The following is an 18,056-nucleotide window of genomic DNA, read 5'->3' on the forward strand; positions in this document are numbered from 1 at the left end:
GTTTGTGTGAGGGGTGCTGTTTGTGTGAGGTGTGCAGAATGTGTGTATGAGGAGTGCAGTGTGTGTATGTGAGGAGTGCAGTGTGTGTGTGTGTGTCTGTCTGTGTGTGTGTGTGTGTGTGTGTGAGGGGTGCAGAGTGCATTTGTGAGGGGTGCTGTGTGTGTGAAGGGTGCAGAGTGTGTAAGAGCTGCTGTGTGTGGAGGGGTGAAGAGCGTGAGTGGTGCAGAGTGTATGTGCATGCTGTGTGTGACAGGGGTGCGGGCTGTTTGTGTGAGGGGTGCTTTTTGTGTGAGGGGTGCAGAGTATGTGTGTGTGAGGGTGCTGTGTGTTAGGAGTGCTGTTTTTGTGTGAGAGGGTGCTATGTGTTTGTGAGGGGTGCAGATTGTGTGTGTGTTTGTGGGGGGTGATGTCTGTTTGAAGGGTGCAGAGGGTGTGAGGGGTGCTGTGATGTTTGTTTGTGGGTGCTGTGTGTAAAAGGGGTGCAGAGTGTTTGAGGGGTGGTGTGTGTGTGTAAAAGGTGCAGAGTGTATGTGTGAGGGGTGCTGAGTGTGGGTGAGGGGTTCAGAGTGTGTAAGGGGTGCAGAGTGTGTAAGGGGTGCAGAGTGTGTGTGTGTGGGTGGGGATGCTATGTGTGTGGGGGTGGGGGATGCTGTGTGTTTGTGGGGGGCAGTGCAGAGTGTGTGTGTGTTTGTGGGGGGGTGATGTCTGTTTGAAGGGTGCAGAGGGTGTGAGGGGTGCTGTGATGTTTGTTTGTGGGTGCTGTGTGTAAAATGGGTGCAGAGTGTTTGAGGGGTGGTGTGTGCGTGTGTGTGTGTGCGTGTGTGTAAAAGGTGCAGAGTGTATGTGTGAGGGGTGCTAAGTGTTGGTAAGGGGTGCTAAGTGTGTGAGTGGTGTTGTGTGTGTGTGAGGGGTGCAGAGTGGCTGTGTGTAAGGAGTGCAGTTTGTGTGTGTGAGGGTGCTGTGTGTGTGTGTGAGGGGTGCAGACTGTGTGTGTGTGTGTGTGTGTGTGTGTGGTGTGCAAAGTGTGTGAGGGGTGATGTGTGGGTGCTGTGTGTAAGAGGGGAGCAGAGTGTGTGAGGGGTGGTGTGTGTGTGTAAAAGGTGCAGAGTGTATGTGTGAGGGGTGCTGAGTGTGGCTGAGGGGTGCAGAGTGTGTAAGGGGTGCAGAGTGTGTGTGTGTGTGTGTGTGTGGGTGGGGGATGCTATGTGTGTGGGGTGGGGATGCTGTGTGTTTGTGGGGGGCAGTGCAGAATGTGTGAGGGGTGCTGTGTGTGTTTGAGGGGTGCATAGTGTATGTGTGAGGGGTGCAGAGTGTGTGTGTGTGTGAGTGGTGCTATGTGTAAGGAGTGCCGTTTGTGTGTGTGAGGGTGCTGTGTGTGTGTGAGGGGTGCAGAGTGTGTATGTGTGGTGATGTCTGTCTTAAGGGTGCAGAGTGTGTGAGGGTTGCTGAGTGTGTGTGAGTGGTGTAGAGTGTGTGTGTGGTGTACAAAGTGTGTGAGGGGTGACGTGTGTGTGTGTGTGTGGGTGCTGTGTGTAAGAGGGGTGCAGAGTGTGTGAGGGGTGGTGTGTGTGTGGGTGTGTGTGTGTAAAAGGTGCAGAGTGTCTGTGTAAGGGGTGCAGAGTGTGTGAGTGGTGTTGTGTGTGTGTGTGTGGGAGTGATGTGTGTTTGTGGGGGGGCGGTGCAGAGTGTGAGGGGTGCTGTGTGTATTGAGGGGTGCAGAGTGTGTGTGTGTGTGAGGGGTGCTGTGTGTGTGAGGGTGCTGTATGTTTGTGAGGGGTGCATAAGATTAAGGAAGCATACATATATTTATTATTAAAAAAGAAAGGGAGGGGGACACACTGCCAGCCCTGGTGGTCCGGTGGTGAGTAGTGCTCTTTAGCTTGTAACTCTTCTGGCCTCCATGATAAACTTTTGATGAATGGGAGTCAACTCAAAAGAAGCCAAAAGAATGAAACTGCCTGTAACCCCATCATGTGGGATGATAGAGTATACCAGGATATCTCCCTTCCTCCACTTAAAAATTCGCAAAAGGTGCAAGTAAGCTTCAGTATTTTTGACAGTAGGTTGAAGAAATGTATCTATATATTCTGACAAAGGGGCGGATTTCGCTCCAATCCCTAAGATGATGAGTCTTCCTGGTAATCTAGTTTCATGTTTGTGAATCTTTGGCAAAAAATAATTTACCGGTATTTTTGGATGTATTCTGCTTTTGTTAATATATCATTCAGTAACCCATTACTTAAATATTCTAGGAAAACATTTTACATTTATTTAGTGGGGTTTCCCTGCAAATGTTTAAATGTGACATCTTCCAGCTGTCTCAAGGATTCTTTTATATAGTAATCATTCTCCATAATAAAAATACTCCCCTGATTGTTTCTCTTCTTTTTTTGTTCCCCAAAAATCATCTCTGTTTCAATATCTCAAAACTTTTTTATGTGGATATAGTCCTTCTTTGGAGTTCAATGTATTAGTTTGCTGAGTTAAAAGGACAGGGGCACTGCACCCAGATCACTTCAAAAAGGTTAAGTGGTCTGGATGCCTAGCCTACAGCGTCCCTTTAAAAACATAGATATACATTTGAATAAAGTATTTAGATGTATGCAAATTGACCTTGAACCAGGTTTGTTTTGAATGAATCCAGTTGAAATTTGGAGTTTCATAAATGTGTGAATTCTATATTTTATATGAAATTCCCATATGCAAATCAATGAGTGTAAATGAGACAATGTATGATTGCAACTGAAACACTAAATGACCAGATTTTGTTCAGATTTACATTTAGTAAATATGAGAATTGCTAATTCTGCTTCATAAAAGCAGTTATCTGCACTAAATCTTTACAATCTGTGACTCAATGACAAACAACAGTTACAGCAGTGAGTGAGTTAACTTTGACTTTTAAAGCGAGTATCGCACCGAAGTAACCAATTTTTTTTAGCAACCCCGTCCTGATATTGACCAACATATATACCATTCTCTCTGAGAATTTGTGCACATAATTTCATTATTTGACCAAACAAGTATCTCTCTGATTTTCAGTGTCCAGGGATGGGGGATGTCTGATCTTTTTATAAAGACCAATTAATCTTAACATCTGGGATTTTAGAAGAAGGTGGGTAGTTAAGATACCTAAATTTTACCTCCCTCCTATTTATACCACTGTAACCTATATCTGTCGGTGAAGCCTTTACCATGGGTGACCTCAATAACCCCTAATCCTTTGGATTAATATATTCAATTAGTGATAAAGATATTATTTTATTGAAAGCTTAATATAGCTATTTATCTGTATATATATACATAACTGAGCAAACTATAGTTACCTAACTACATATATACTATAGCGGACAAGAGTTGCTCAACCTGTATATATTACTCTTATTATTTTATTTAGATTTTATTTGCACAAGTGTCTTTTTTTAGGTTTCACATAGTCAGTCTATATAGAGTGTGCAGTGTGTCTTGTTTTGTTTTTTTTAAAGTATCAATTAAAATTATTTGGTTTTCATTTTGGATTATCTATTATGTTACGCCCTCAATTTTTTCATTCTTTCTTCTTTTTTCGTCATGCACATCATTTTTTTTCATGACAGGTGCACTTTAACATTTACACCTACATCATTCTTGAAACATTCACAACATTTACTCCTTTTTATCTAGAGGCTAAATAATTAAAAACAAGAAAACGTTCTATCAGCATCATTCTACCACACCCTCTAAATTACCTGAAAGAATCCTCTATGACCTGTCTATATAAAGAGCTCGTAGCATCATACCAAGCATCATCAACTAGTTTGATATTCTGATCAGTACTCTGCAAGGTAAGAAAATCAAGGAGACAGGAGATGGCAATCATTTCTAGTGATAATATGGACATTACTGTTAATGCATTGCATGGACACTAGAATTTTAATTGTAACTTATTTATTTACTTTGAAGAAACTTCAATATCTATGACTAACTTGGGAAATGTGTTAAATGACAATTTAAAAAGAAGACAGACATAGAGATACATTTTAATTTTGAAATAGCATCTTTTTAGTGATCTTGTGTTACATATTGTGTTACTTGGTGCACCATATTATATATTATGCACATAATGGGAAATAGTGTATTATGGGAAAGTAGTGCAACCAAATGATTCCCCAAATTGCATTATTTTCTCTTAATGCTCACTTCAGCAATATGTAACATGTATATTACATTGGTGTTGGAGGGTTACGACTAGGGTTAAAGTAAGGGCTAGTGTCTGAATTTAGGCAATGGTTTGTGTTAGGGCTAGAATTAGAATGAGGTACCCTTTATATTTAATGTAGCACTGGGACATATACGTCCCACATTATCTGGTGGGAGTTCAACTCCTGAGAATCAGCTGTCGACAAACAGTCGAGTCCTTTTCCATTAGTGATGTACAGGATGAAGAGCTTGGGAAGATTGATATACAATGTTTCTGTCTCCTCAGCTACTCTCCTGTCATATCATTATCAGGAGCAGGTTAAAGTAAAATAAAAATGGCTTAACGTATGAAACACCCATGAATCTCAGGCAGACTGGAAAACTTGTGTCTTGACCTGGCCTTGATGTTAGGGCCATTATACATGTGGCATACTATTTATAATATATTAAATATTGATTCACCAGGTAAAGAAAATACGTTTTTTTTTGCTTTTGTATTAATATACTGATAAAATGCCCTTTCTTTTCTTAGGATCTGTGCCTGTGTGACCATGAAGACATTTCTCTGGCTGCTTTTAGCTCTTTTTGGAGTGGCTTTAGGTAAGATAGGAAAGATACAGTGACCATTCTTGCATTATATTGGTGATCAAACATAAAAAAAAACTATAGTAGAACATATCTGCTACGCATAGGCATGCAGAGTACACTACATTAGGATGAGCAAACAGAGAAAATAACCATGCAACCTGCATTTAAAAATAATAATGAAAAAAATTAAGTAAAAAAAGTTTTGCTCTAATAATAACCAGTTGTTTACTAGTGATGTCCCGAACTGTTCGCCGAACTGTTCGCGAACTGTCCGCCGGCGAACAATAGCATGTTCGCGTTGGGCGAACATATGCGATTTCCGGTCCGCCCCCTATTCGTCATCATTGAGTAAACTTTGGCCTGGAACCTCAGTCAGCAGACACATTCCAGCCAATCAGCAGCAGACCCTCCCTCCCAGAATGTGTCTGCTGACTGTGAGGTTCCGGGTCAAAGTTTACTCAATGATGACAAATAGGGGGTGGACCGGAAATCGCATATGTTCGCCCAACGCGAACACGCTATTGTTCACCGGCGGACAGTTCGCGAACAGTTCGGCGAACAGTTCGGGACATCACTATTGTTTACATAGGTACTCGTGATTTATTCTTCAAAAATATAGCAAGCTAATCCAATTTCATGAAAAAAAATTGCCAATGGAAACCTAAAGGTAGGGAGGACAAACTAGAGCTGCATTATGGGGTGCGTAGGCAAGCCTTGCGCACCCTTTATGAACCTTTATTCCACTGCTGTCTAGACTAAACTGTGCTGAATAAAAATGTAAAATATAAATGTTTTCTACATATTGTCGTCATTTGTAGAAACCTAATGTTAGTGAAATAAGTGATCCTGACATCCTGAAACAGCAATTTATTTCAGTAAAGTTGCGGTATTAAATTTCTGGTTACAGAGTGCAGCAAAATGGTCACAAGTATCATGTGTATTACTAGTACAATACTAAAGTATTCAATCTGGGTGCAGTTGCAGCATAAAATTGCTATACCTGGCTACCTAGGTCATTGGTAGATTGCTAAAAAAAGACACCTTTATACATCTCAAATTATGAAAGAGGGGCAATTTTGAATTAGAGGTGAGGACATATGGGAACCGGGTTTTTCTGCAACATTTTATGTAATTTTTGATAATGTGCTGACGTTATTTTATTATTTAAAAGAGTATTTAGAATAAGTCAAAAAATCATTTTGTAAGTATGGTGAGGTTATGAAATAAATTTGAAATATATAGTAACAGTTCCTTAATTCTGTCCCTTTTACCAAAGTATTGGGCCTGGTTCCACAGTAAATCTTTATTCTTTACCGAAATTTCGTATGTGGTAGAGAGGAATATACTGTGGTTTGTTCTACAGTCTGTTCTATTTTTCATTTTAACCTTAGTGGCACATACTACATGGACATGGAATAAAATAATGTCATAAGTTCAGACAAGGTTAATTAAATAGTGCATGATCTGCATAAACGGTGAGATCTCTCTTAATCTTTCTCTCTATACAGTTTCTTCTGTAAATGTAACCTGTGCCAATGATGAAATAGCTGACAGCACCAACACTGCCTGCAACTGTAATCCATCACAATACAACTCATCAGGTATAGTAAACCAGTGAATACTGTACATGTCAATATTCTGTGACCTCATACGATGGCCATTAAACCATTAAAGTATTCATAATAACAATTGGTTGGACATTTAGTTTTGATTCATATGCTAGAAGATGAAAATCTGAAATTAATTCATACACAGACTAAACCACTGTTTAGTGAACATGGCTGTGTTTTAGCATACGCTGAGCCACAAGACCATACATACGCAATCCATGGCTCAGCTGTCTCTTCTATTGTATGTGAGAGTGCCGTATACATAATGGGGACACATTTAACACTGGCAACCTGAAAGCATTTTCAAGGCTGTCTTATTGACAACCACAGAGGGCTGTTTTATATTGGCACTGATTTTTACAAGTCACTGCTACTATGACCCACTCTCACCAATAATAGTGGATAAAATGTGCTTATGGTTCTTAAACCAGATCTTTAAGAACAAAACAATCTGATATAACTATGCAAATAGTGTTCTAAATGATCAAACTCTCATGAAAACCACCTACTTTTCTTGTTTTGGGAAAGGCAAATTACAGATCTTGACTTTAACCCCTCAAATATTTTTTAGGGACTCCACCAGCACCAATCCTTCAGTGCACTGGTGGAAACATGAAGATATCCATATCTAAATGTCAACTGGAGATTAGTAAATTTAACTCTTCCAATTTACATTTAAATAACTCAACTGATGTCAACTGCGCAGCAACATATGAGATTATCAATGGTACTTCCCAAGTGGTTTTTATATCACCGCTGAAAACTGGCTCCTGTGGTAATGTAGTAGCAGTAAGTACACAACTAATCAAATATGTGTTTAAAACATGGATCATAAGAATATATTATCTATATCAAAAACAAATGTACCCATAATATAATAAATATCTTCTTCATTCAACATTAGTCCACTTAGTCATGCAGGTTTATTCACTAAAGTGAAACTGTAGTGTATTCAGACTGAGTTCAAAGTGAATTTCAAAACGTAGGTCAAAATAGAAATATAAAGATTATCCATGTCAATTGTGTATTCAATCTTGTTATTTTAGCATTACGTTATAGAAAATAATGCTTCTTCAAGGTTTCAAATTATAATCTAACCAAATCAGGCTGATATGTCTTAAAAATAACCTGTTATAACTCTACCATATAGCTCAGTTTTGGGGGGGATTAGAGGCCCTAGTTATTTAGGCATTTATTTAAAAACTATACTAGGCCTTGATTTAAAACTAAAGTGAGAATTCTGTGAATTCTATGTGCATTTCAAAATCAAGGTAAAATAACTAGAAATATTCTCCAAGTGAGCTATGTGTTCTCTTTGGCTTCTTTGGCCTAAATTTGGAATTCTCTTACAATTTACTTTATATCCTCACTTTTATAAATAATATCAGAAAATATTTATATTTATGCGATTGTGGCCTACATTTTGAAATTCACCGTGAATTCACTACGAACATATCTAGGCCTCAGCCTATGGATAATCTTTTTTAATTATTTAATATTTATGAACAATTTTTTATACATTTTTTTCCAAATACAAAAAAATTATAATGTATAAAAAGATATCAATATATCAATAAATATTAAAATCCTTTTTTTTTTAATTTAAATTATTTTAAAAGTATCAAACAAATGTACTTATTTGAAAATCTTATCCAAAAGTTTTAAATAAATGCCTTTGTCCATTACATTATTTCAGTAATAACAGTCTTTTGAAAGTCTATTCAGTAAACAGTGAGCTCTGGCTACTTGTAAGATGACTGGCAAAATTTAGGGTAAAATGAGAAAGTTGGGGAAAAAAGTCAGGAGCATATGAGATTCTCTTACGTAGGTCCAAATGGTCCGAGTCTGTCCTCTAGTTTACACCTGAATTCTAAAGTTAGTTGACAACTTAGCTCAACTCATTGTTTAGTGAAAAACTCAGTTTGTATTTTGTAAAGCTGGCATGATAGACTTCTCTAACAAATGTTTGTTTGTTTTTTTATTTTTTTATTTTTTTTATTTCCACAGGTAAATAATAGTAACGTTACTTACAGTAATACTTTGTACATTAGTCCCAAGATAAGTACGATAATAAGCAGAAATTATTTCAATGTGAGCTTTTCTTGCTCCTTCCCACTGAACATTTCAGTTGCTCTTAACACAACCTTAAAACCGATAATAGGGTAAGTACCAACCATACATTCAGCTCCATATACATTCCATATATTAGTGATGGTTAAGTCCGTCTCTTGTGTGATCAAATAACAAATCATAGATTATGCATCAGGGGAACACAGGTCAAGACAGTTGGTGTGCAAAAGGTTAGCCATTATTATCATAAACAGCCATTTCAATATTTGTTTGGTATCATTATTCACTTACTGGCATTCTAGGGGTGGTTTATCAAGTAAGACAGGTGCTATTCAGAGTGCCAAGTGCTGCATTGAGGATCATTCTATTGGTTTCCATGGCAATTGTTCTTAAATTAGCACTATGTTCTCGAATAGTACCCGCGTTTGCCTTGATAAATGTCCGCCACTACTAAGTGTAGGTCTGCTGTTTCTGAATGGTCTTACATTGCAGTACCTGTCCATATTTCCAACCACTCTAAATGTGACCCACTAAAAGATGAACTGGCCATTATTATTTCTTTCTTTTAACAATGTGTATTTCTGCTTGTTTGTTGTCTCAGACTCTTGGCTTAGTTTTTCTACATGAGAGATGTTCTCAAAGTTGTCTGTTTACTACGTTGTTTCCCAATAACTTCTGCAAAGCAAAAAAGCACTCCATGGATGGTCTAAGTGTCCGCTAATGATATGCTCGCACTATGCTGCCCGGGGACAGTTCCCAGGTTTTTCCCAGATGTTGGACACCAGGAAACTTAAGCAGAACAGCACCCCAAATTCAGGACTGTCCTGCCAAAGGCTGAACAGTTAGGGGGCATTGTTCAATAGCCTAAAAGCAATCCTACATGACTATGACATAGAAGAATGCAAGGGGCTTTACTACTTTCTAAATAGGTTTTGTGATTTGTTTACTTAGTGCCCCATTCCTGCAAAATAAAGAGCAATGTAATTAAGTAGGGGTATGGTTGGTATAGCGTTGGGTGGGGTTAATGCAGAGTTGGTGTTAGCTACCAAAAGTTAATTTAGATCCTTGGCATACGAGGGATTTCACAATCAGGACTGATATGTGAAACTATGTTGAGCTCTTTTCATTTAGTTACACTGGTATTCTGAAAATGTAAATAATAAAACTGTTTTTTCAAATTTTTTACCTTTTTTTCACACTTAAAGGGACACTTTAGTCACCAGAACAACTGCAGCTTATTGTATTTGTTCTGGTGAGTAGAATCATTACCTTCAGGCTTTTTGCTGTAAACACTGTCTTTTCAGAGAAAATGCAGTGTTTACATTACAGCCTAGTGATAACTTCACTGGCCACTCCTCAGATGGCTGTTAGAGATCCTTCCTGTGTCATGGCTGCCTAAAATGCATCCAAACATTCAGTGTCTCCTCCCTCTGCATGCGGACACTGAACTTTCCTCATAGAGATTCATTGATTCAATTTATCTCCATGAGGAGATGCTAATTGGCCAGGGCTGTGTTTGAATCATGCTGACTCTGCCCCGATCTGCCTCTTTGTCAGTCACAGCCAATCTTATGGGGAAGCATTGTAATAGCATCAGGCTACTACTTCTGCTCATGTCAGCAGGCAGTGGTGGGCAGGTCTAAAGGAAACCGGAACAGAGCCAGCAGCTCCAGACTTGAATACAGTAAGATTTATATATTTAGGGAGGCATGAGGGGCTCAGGGTGGCTAGATGGTGATTTTAACCCTATAGGGTCAGGAATACATGTTTGTGTTGCTGACCCTATAGTGCTCCTTTAACGTTGTTTTAGGTATACATATAGGATATTAAATTTTAAAAAGTACTTTCGGTTCTTTAAAACCAGTATATAGTGTGTGTAGCACTTAAAAAGCCTCCATCCTGAAGGGGTTAAACACAGTTACAAGATAATAAAAGCAGCAGCATCTAAATTAATACTGTCACAAAAGTTTATCTAATGTTCATTCAAATTTAACAAACATATTTTGAGCAGAGAGTATATAATGACAATGCATGTATTTCCTTTTTTTGTTTTTAGGTCCACACAGATAACTGTCCCTGAGGTAAATGCTGTGTACACAGTAAACATGGCGGCTTATGTAAATGAGGAGTTTTCATCACTATTGACAGAGGAATATGTACTGTATGTGGAAGACAATGTATATATTTCAGTGAACATACCTGACTTGGACGGGAAGGCATTTTCACTCATAGTGGACAGTATATATGCATATCCAGATGACAGTAACACCATATCATATGCGCTTCTTTCCAATGGGTATGTATCAGAAGTATTATACTGTATCACCTGTTAATGGCGTGATTAGACTATACCAGAATCCATAGCCCTTACACAAGCAATCTCATATTTCTTTAACCAAATTAACCAAACGTGCTCTTTAAATTAATATTATCCTCCCTCCCTTCATTTTAAATAAATAAATAAAAAGTTTCTTAAAACTTACCTGTAATCCAGCACCAGCACAGACTCTTTGGAGCAACCAATTCACCTTTGGTGAGGTCACCAAGATTGCATTGCTTCTCAACACACTCTGCCAATCAGATGAGATTCATGGAGAAGCATTAAATTTGGTACTTCCATATGATAAACATTAACAGCATATAGAATTATCATGATTGATTTTAAAGGAGGAAGTGCCACTAATGACTGTCTCTCTGACAGCTGCTAGACATGTGTTTCCTGACAAATGTGCAGCAATGAGGGTTTTGACAAACATGCAGGGGTCCTCATGATCTCCAAATAACCAGTACTGATCCTTTATTTCTTTATTTCTTACTAGATGCCCAGCTGGAGATCTTACTAGTGGTCTAATGTCTGTGATAAATAATGGAAATGGTACTGAAGCACGTGTCATTATGAAAGCCTTTCAAATTACTGGCTCAAACACTGTCAATCTTCGTGCAGTAGTAAAAATCTGTAATGCCACCTGTGTTCCGGTAAGATTTTAACCACGATGTTAAAATTATTTACTTTTTTATTATTTGTAACATAACAAATCCAATAAAATGTTTAACTAAAACTTTGTATGATGTAGAGTAATAGTTGCATGAATAATTTATACCAAATATACACAAAATATATTTTACTATATAAAGTGTATACATAGGTTGAGCCTTGGTGCGTGTAGTAATGTATCAAATTAGGAAGGTCACATTACCCCCAATATTGGTATAAAGTCCATAAGTTTAATCAATTACATCAGAAAGCTTACCAGACGTCAGCATTTAACCCTAAAACTATTCCAGTCTTGCTACGATATATATGAATCCCCATATCATTTCTAAAAATATATTTAAAATATCTCCAAAACTGTATAGTAAGACACTAAAAGCTATACTTCATTGGAGGATAAAAGAGAGAGACGCATCACATATGCACACTATTTATATATTTTTCTGTAAATGTATATATCGTTCTCTCTAATGTTGCTTTAATCGTGATCTTGACATTGTTACCATGTTGTTACTTATGGAATCTTCACACATTCATGCACACATATGCATACTATTTATATATTTTTTTAAATATTTTTTTATTACAGAACTGTAATGTCAGAGCTGATTCTTCAGCTGGATCAGCTAGATCGCAGAATAGTGCAGACGTTACGTTGACATTAAGTGCAGAAAGTAAGTAACATTGATATCATGGTTATCATAGAGGTTGACTGTTTGCATTTAACACTAGAAACAGTTAAAATGATACAGTGATCCCAAACACTTTTAACACAGACTTCCTGAAAGTTGCAGTGATTGCAGTGATCAAACTGGACCTCAGAGAAATTGATTTCTAAAAATGTTTTAGCTGGAACATATCATAGGTTATTCACTAAACCATGAATTGCTGGAATTCACCAGGTTATCATGTAATTACAAATTCCCTTGGTACTGCCAGCCGCTCTGCTTCCCACAACATCATACAGGTCTAGAGCCGATGGCCAACCCAATGCTGATCATAGAGAAGCATTGGGGACCTGAGGCGCATGTGCTGGCTATGCTTTCTAAGAGCTGTCTCATCACGTGACAGAGTTTTACTCGGCCAGGGCAGCAGAAGGGCCTCTAGTCGCTGACTGGAAGACAGGCACTGGAGGTGTGTTTTTGGCCCTTAAACTTCCAATCCCTTGGTGAATTATTCTGAAAGATTAGAAACGCCACAAAAACCTTTGTAAACCTACTAATGGCTGCATATATTCAATGGTTGTCATGTCACTAACCTGTACATCACTTCAGAAAGAACATGTTACTAAATACTTCAAGCTATGCAGTCAAATGCATTAAATCACCTGTCAGTAAAAGACTGTTTTGAAGTAATGAGTAAAAATAAATTATGTCAAATTTGAATTAACAAAAAGATCAAAGACACGGGGCATTTCTAACATCAATAGCAGATTTAACTATAGAAAAAAGAGAAAACCATACATATGTTTATATTATAGTCATATGTTTAACATGTAAAGCTTAAGCTTTCTATATGTTAGTTTATTGTGCAAATTATGTATATTGGTAGATTAAAATACATACAGATTAATAAATACTGAAATGTGATGCTTAATAAATATTTGTAATAGAGTTTACATATATAAACTTACACAAAACTGTTTGTTTTACAGATGTATCTGGCGATTCATCAGGCGCTCTTGACAGTAAGCAAATAAGAGTTATACTTCTCTTTATAATAGTTGTTAATTACAAATTATTAAAAAATATATATATATATATATATATATATATATATATTTATATATTAACTGTACTGGTTCCTTGATTATGATAATGTAAAATTACTATAGATATAGAAACATAGAAATATGCACATGTATCGCTGTGCGTTGTGTACAATTCTTAATTCACTTACATGAAACACATACAGGTAAAGGTGGAGAAAGCTTACAGGTTGTTCTCAACTATTTCAATAATTGTATTGTACCAGTGCTTGCTACATGATCATATGTCTTCAGTTTGCAACATGTAATGGCTCGCTATAAAACCTTCCATGTTCCATCAATGTTTATTGTATTTTACTCTATTCACTAGATGTAAATTAAAGGTTCATTGTCCACCTCCTAACCTTTCATTGATTTGACTTCATTAGCATACCTTCTATTTGGTATATATTGGTTTAGTAAGAAATATGTATATCATCCTTGGGTTCTGACAGGAGATGAGAAAAATCATCAAAGTGTTTATATTAGTGAACTTTGTAAGTCTTACTGTTGTATAGACAATGTCCACATGCTTAACATAGTTATTTTTTACATTGAATTTGATTTCACATATCTAATAGTACATCAACATTAAACCAACTTTATTTTTCTTTTTGCAGGATTTTCCATGCCCTGGACTTTTTGTTTACTTCTCATGTCTCTAATGTTTGTTAGCTTCATGTAACATTGTTACAGACCCTCTAAATAATGCAGGCTGTGCCACGTTTCCAATATTTAAAATTCTTCTTTTGTATATTAGCTATCTTAATTCAGCTTAATAATTATCATTGCTGACGTTATTAAAGACTTAAACAGTGCTGGGCCTTGTCCTGTCTCAGTAAGTATGTCAAGCTGGACATGATTCTTTACAAAAATTTGGAACGTTTTAAATTTTTATCTATGAGGTGCATTTATTTATTTTACCTATCCCTTTCTGCTTTCTGCACACTGTATACATTTATTATATATTTTCTATCACATAATAAATTGCAAAGTAATAATACATTGTCTTATTTTGCTCATTTTAATTTGTGTCTGTGTATCTGTCATATACATCAAAAGTTTAGGACCAGGTTCATTAGTAGTGAAATTGTAGGCAGAACACTGATTCAACATGAAGTTCGAGTGAAGAGTAAGGGTAATTGTACAAAATGCTAATAAAGGTTTAGATGGGGGGGGGGGGGAGGGGGAGCATAAGCTAAATGAATTAATGACAATGTGTCTGGTGGCTTTCGAAGATATACAATAGCTTGAAATAATGACTGGAGCACACAGACTTGGTGTTGCTTTATTTATGCATTTTATTTAGAAAGATTGAGGAATATAAAATAGAAGGAGTCAAGTGGAATTGGTTGCTAATGCCCAGAAGAAAAAACAAACATCTGTACATTAATTGCATTAATTGGCTAAGTATAGTCCCTACAGAAACACAAGGCCATTGAAACATAATTTTTCAAAATTTGATAAACGTGTAAAAATCCTGTGTTGAGGCAATAAATTAATTGAGCAGGCAAGCACTTACCGAGCCTGTTATTGACACCAACAAAAAACAATAGCTACATTTCTACCCCTGGACAAAAAAAATGGTGATGACATTTAGCTTTATTTGAAAGCTGATCCAACAGCACTGTATCAAGGAAGAAAAACATCCTCAGCATTCCATTAATTTCAATTTAGTTTATTCTACCTTCAAAGATAAGTGACACCTTTTTTACACCCACATGACTTGACAAAGACATCTGTCACTTTGAAATTGTGTCACTTGCAATCAAAGTCTAAATATCAGTTACATTTACATTCAGGATGCTGGGAATGTATTTCTTCCTTATTTTGTAGACTAGGAACTTAGTCACATCTTTTTTTTTCTCTTGCACTTAAATCAAGTTTGTTGAAGTAAATGCCAATGGCAATGGTTCATTGTCAGAGACACATGCTCAATAGTGGTTATTTTACTGGGAGTGTTCTTTTAAGGATATGTTGCTATATACAACCAAATAATTCTATTCTGCTTGTTAAGGGAGTGGCAGATACTTTACCCATACAAGTATATTAAATTAACCAGAAGTGAATAATTAAGGTGCTTAAAATATAAAACCAATGTTAAAAATAGTGAATTGAATTAGGTGAAATATCTCTTTAAGCTGCAAACTAGCATGCAAAAAATAAATCTTTTATGTACAAACAATAATACAAATCAAAGTAAATACACTGTGTAAAAGTTAAATGTAGCAACTAAAACAGGGGTTTGTGCCCTATAGTTAGAAATAAATGGTGTTCAAAAAAAAAGAGAGCGAGAGAGATATACAAATACACCAATATATGAACTTGTTCACTTTAGCATTCTGAGTATCACCTTGTGATATACCTAAGCAATATATATAAAGGAATTATAGAAATACACTTTAGGCATTCAACTCACTGGGGAGAGTGGCACACAATGCTGGCAAGTGGGGGCTGCAATATTAACAATGGGGAGGGGGTCCTAGTGTCCGCTCTCCCAGCATCATTGCATGCCATCAATTTTATCTTGCACATGCAAGTTAGCATGCACTATGTCAGATTTGTGCCACTGAAAGTGCGACTATATGGGAATTGACTATTAGACTATTTGAACTGCATAAAAGCATAAACACCAATCTCTTAACCCTACAATTACTTATATACACAACCATACCAGCTCACAAACTCCCTCAGACAATAAATAATCCAGAGGAGCACAGAAAGATGAAGTACTAAATAGCCAGAGGACCAAGTGGCAGCTCTACAAATCAGTTCAGGAGAGACCTTGGCAGAGGAGCCCCAAGAAGAGGAAAGGGATCTCGTGGAATGAGCTTTGAGCTCATGCGGGACTGGAACTTTTGAGACCTGATAAGCATGGATGATGGCTGAAACAATCCATCTACTAATGGTAGATTTAGGAGCCTGATTGCCCTTCCTACATCTGTTATAAAGGACAAAGAAGCCTGGAGATGAACACCAAGGAGTGGCTCTGTCAATGTAGATTCTGAGGCATCTCACCAAGTCCAAAGAGGAAAGATCTCTGACATCACCATCTACCATCACCATCTACTGGATGCAAAGCTGGGTGAACAATTTCCTCTTTAATATGAAAAGCGGAAGTGACCTTAGGCCGGAATTCTAGGATTGTATGAAGGATGGCCCTGTCCTTTTGGAAGACTGTGAGAGGCTCCTTGACTGACAGAGCATGAAGTTCCGAGACTCTTCTGCCTGAGGCCAAAGCCACCGGTAAGGCAGTTTTAATGGAGAGGAAATGGAAAGGCACTGAATCCAAATGTTCAAAGGGGTGAGACTTTAGAGCTTGGAGAACCAGAGGCAAGTCCCAAGGTGGAGCGAATGGCTTAATCGGAGGTCTGATTTGTAGTACAGCTTTAAGAATGAACGAGTGTGAGAACCAGGGGGCTGTTAAATAGGCACCTGACGTGACACACAGAGCTTTCACCTGTGTGAATCAGGCGAACCAGCAGGCGAACAAACACACGAACAAACAGACGAACGAGCCATTCATGTGAACAAACAAATGTTCACCAGAATTCATGCGAACGGCTAAAATTCATACGAACAGCTCAAATTTCAGGCGAACGCATGTGTGTGCGAAAAACGAACGCCAAGTGAAAAGGACAGGGACTTACACCTTCAGAAGGACGGCGGAAAAGGCAGAGGGAAGCTGGAAACAGGGAGAAGTCCAGACCAGCAAGGTACACATCCAGGTCCATATTCACCTGCTTACTTCTACCCCTAGGGTCACTGCAGCATTAGGGAACCAGGCAGAACAGCTTGCTTCCCCTTGGGGGACAGCAAGTTCTATAGCTCCGGTCACTAAAGGTGTACTCTCCAGGGGATCACCTTTATGCAGGGCCATGCAACTGGAGATTTTACAAGGAATAGATAGGCTGAACTTCCAAGGGGCCAGGGGAACAAATCCCCAGGTACGCCATAAAAGAAAAATAAAAGTTACAAGGAAAAAAACACATGTCCTCCAGGGATAGAACAGGAACAAAAAGACTGAGGGAGGAGGGAATAGGAGGAGGTACTTACACATTTATTTTAATTAGTTATTGTCTAATTAGGGATAGGTAGGAGCTACCCATCATTGTGCTTGATATGGCCAGGAAAAAGTAGATCTTGTGTAAACAGACATTGGCAACAGAAGCCCAGTAATACCCCCCACAACAGTTAGACTCTCCCTATTTCGGTTTAACTTTAAGAAGACCTTCCACTTGAATGCCATGTTGTCCTTTGAATCTCTTAAGCTGCAGGAGCCAGGAAATCCTAATCCTGAATGCTGGGTGCTTTGTGAAGTGTTTCACCAGATTTTCAGATTTTGGCCTCAATTTATTATGTTTGGACAAGATTTTGAAATTATTTATTATTTTTGGGTGAACTTTTTTTTAAAGGATTTTTATTGATACATTTTTCAATAACAATAATAATAATAATAATAATAATAATAATAATAATAATAATAATAATAATAACATAAGAAAATGTAGAACTACAATTTGGGTGAACTTTTAAAATTATTCTAATATTTTGACATTTTTTTTAAATATCGATACATTTTTAAACATGATATATTTTTATATCTTGAAACTTTTATTTTTAGTTGTGCATAGATAGTACAAAACAAGCTTGCTGTGCCACAACAGTTAAAACAAAGTATGCATTAAACATATTGAGACAATTGATATTCTAATTGTTGTTTAGATTCTGAATTGCTTGGGGTTTTTGATTGTGCCCAGTATATTGCAAAATTAATTTTTGAAACATTTAGAGCATGAATTATAAGTAGTGTTTCGCTTTCCCGAAGTTTTTCTTCAAATAGGTGTAATATTGCAATAAATTTTGTTTT

At 37.3% G+C, this 18,056-nt stretch overlaps 1 protein-coding gene across 1 annotated transcript; it reads left to right on the plus strand.

Moving 5' to 3' along the window:
• Positions 1–3,716: 3,716 nt before the first annotated feature.
• On the plus strand, positions 3,717–14,189 carry LOC134610314 (uromodulin-like). Its single transcript, XM_063453264.1, has 10 exons — positions 3,717–3,824; positions 4,712–4,779; positions 6,276–6,368; positions 6,949–7,166; positions 8,385–8,539; positions 10,504–10,743; positions 11,267–11,423; positions 12,029–12,113; positions 13,094–13,126; positions 13,807–14,189. Exons 2-10 carry the CDS (start codon positions 4,731–4,733, stop codon positions 13,869–13,871), a joined length of 1,095 nt encoding a protein of 364 aa, XP_063309334.1. The 5' UTR covers positions 3,717–3,824; positions 4,712–4,730; the 3' UTR covers positions 13,872–14,189.
• The last annotated feature ends 3,867 nt before the right edge of the window (positions 14,190–18,056 follow it).

This window comes from Pelobates fuscus, chromosome 1 (assembly GCF_036172605.1).
Source record: "Pelobates fuscus isolate aPelFus1 chromosome 1, aPelFus1.pri, whole genome shotgun sequence".
Lineage (NCBI taxonomy): Eukaryota > Metazoa > Chordata > Amphibia > Anura > Pelobatidae > Pelobates > Pelobates fuscus.

Bases quoted from the DNA above. Each gene is read 5' to 3' on its own strand.
- LOC134610314 (XM_063453264.1), top strand. From the start codon at position 4,731: ATGAAGACATTTCTCTGGCTGCTTTTAGCTCTTTTTGGAGTGGCTTTA. The intron at 11,424-12,028 runs GTAAGATTTTAA...TTTTTATTACAG, and splicing joins GTAATGCCACCTGTGTTCCG to AACTGTAATGTCAGAGCTGA. The intron at 12,114-13,093 runs GTAAGTAACATT...TTTGTTTTACAG, and splicing joins GTTGACATTAAGTGCAGAAA to ATGTATCTGGCGATTCATCA.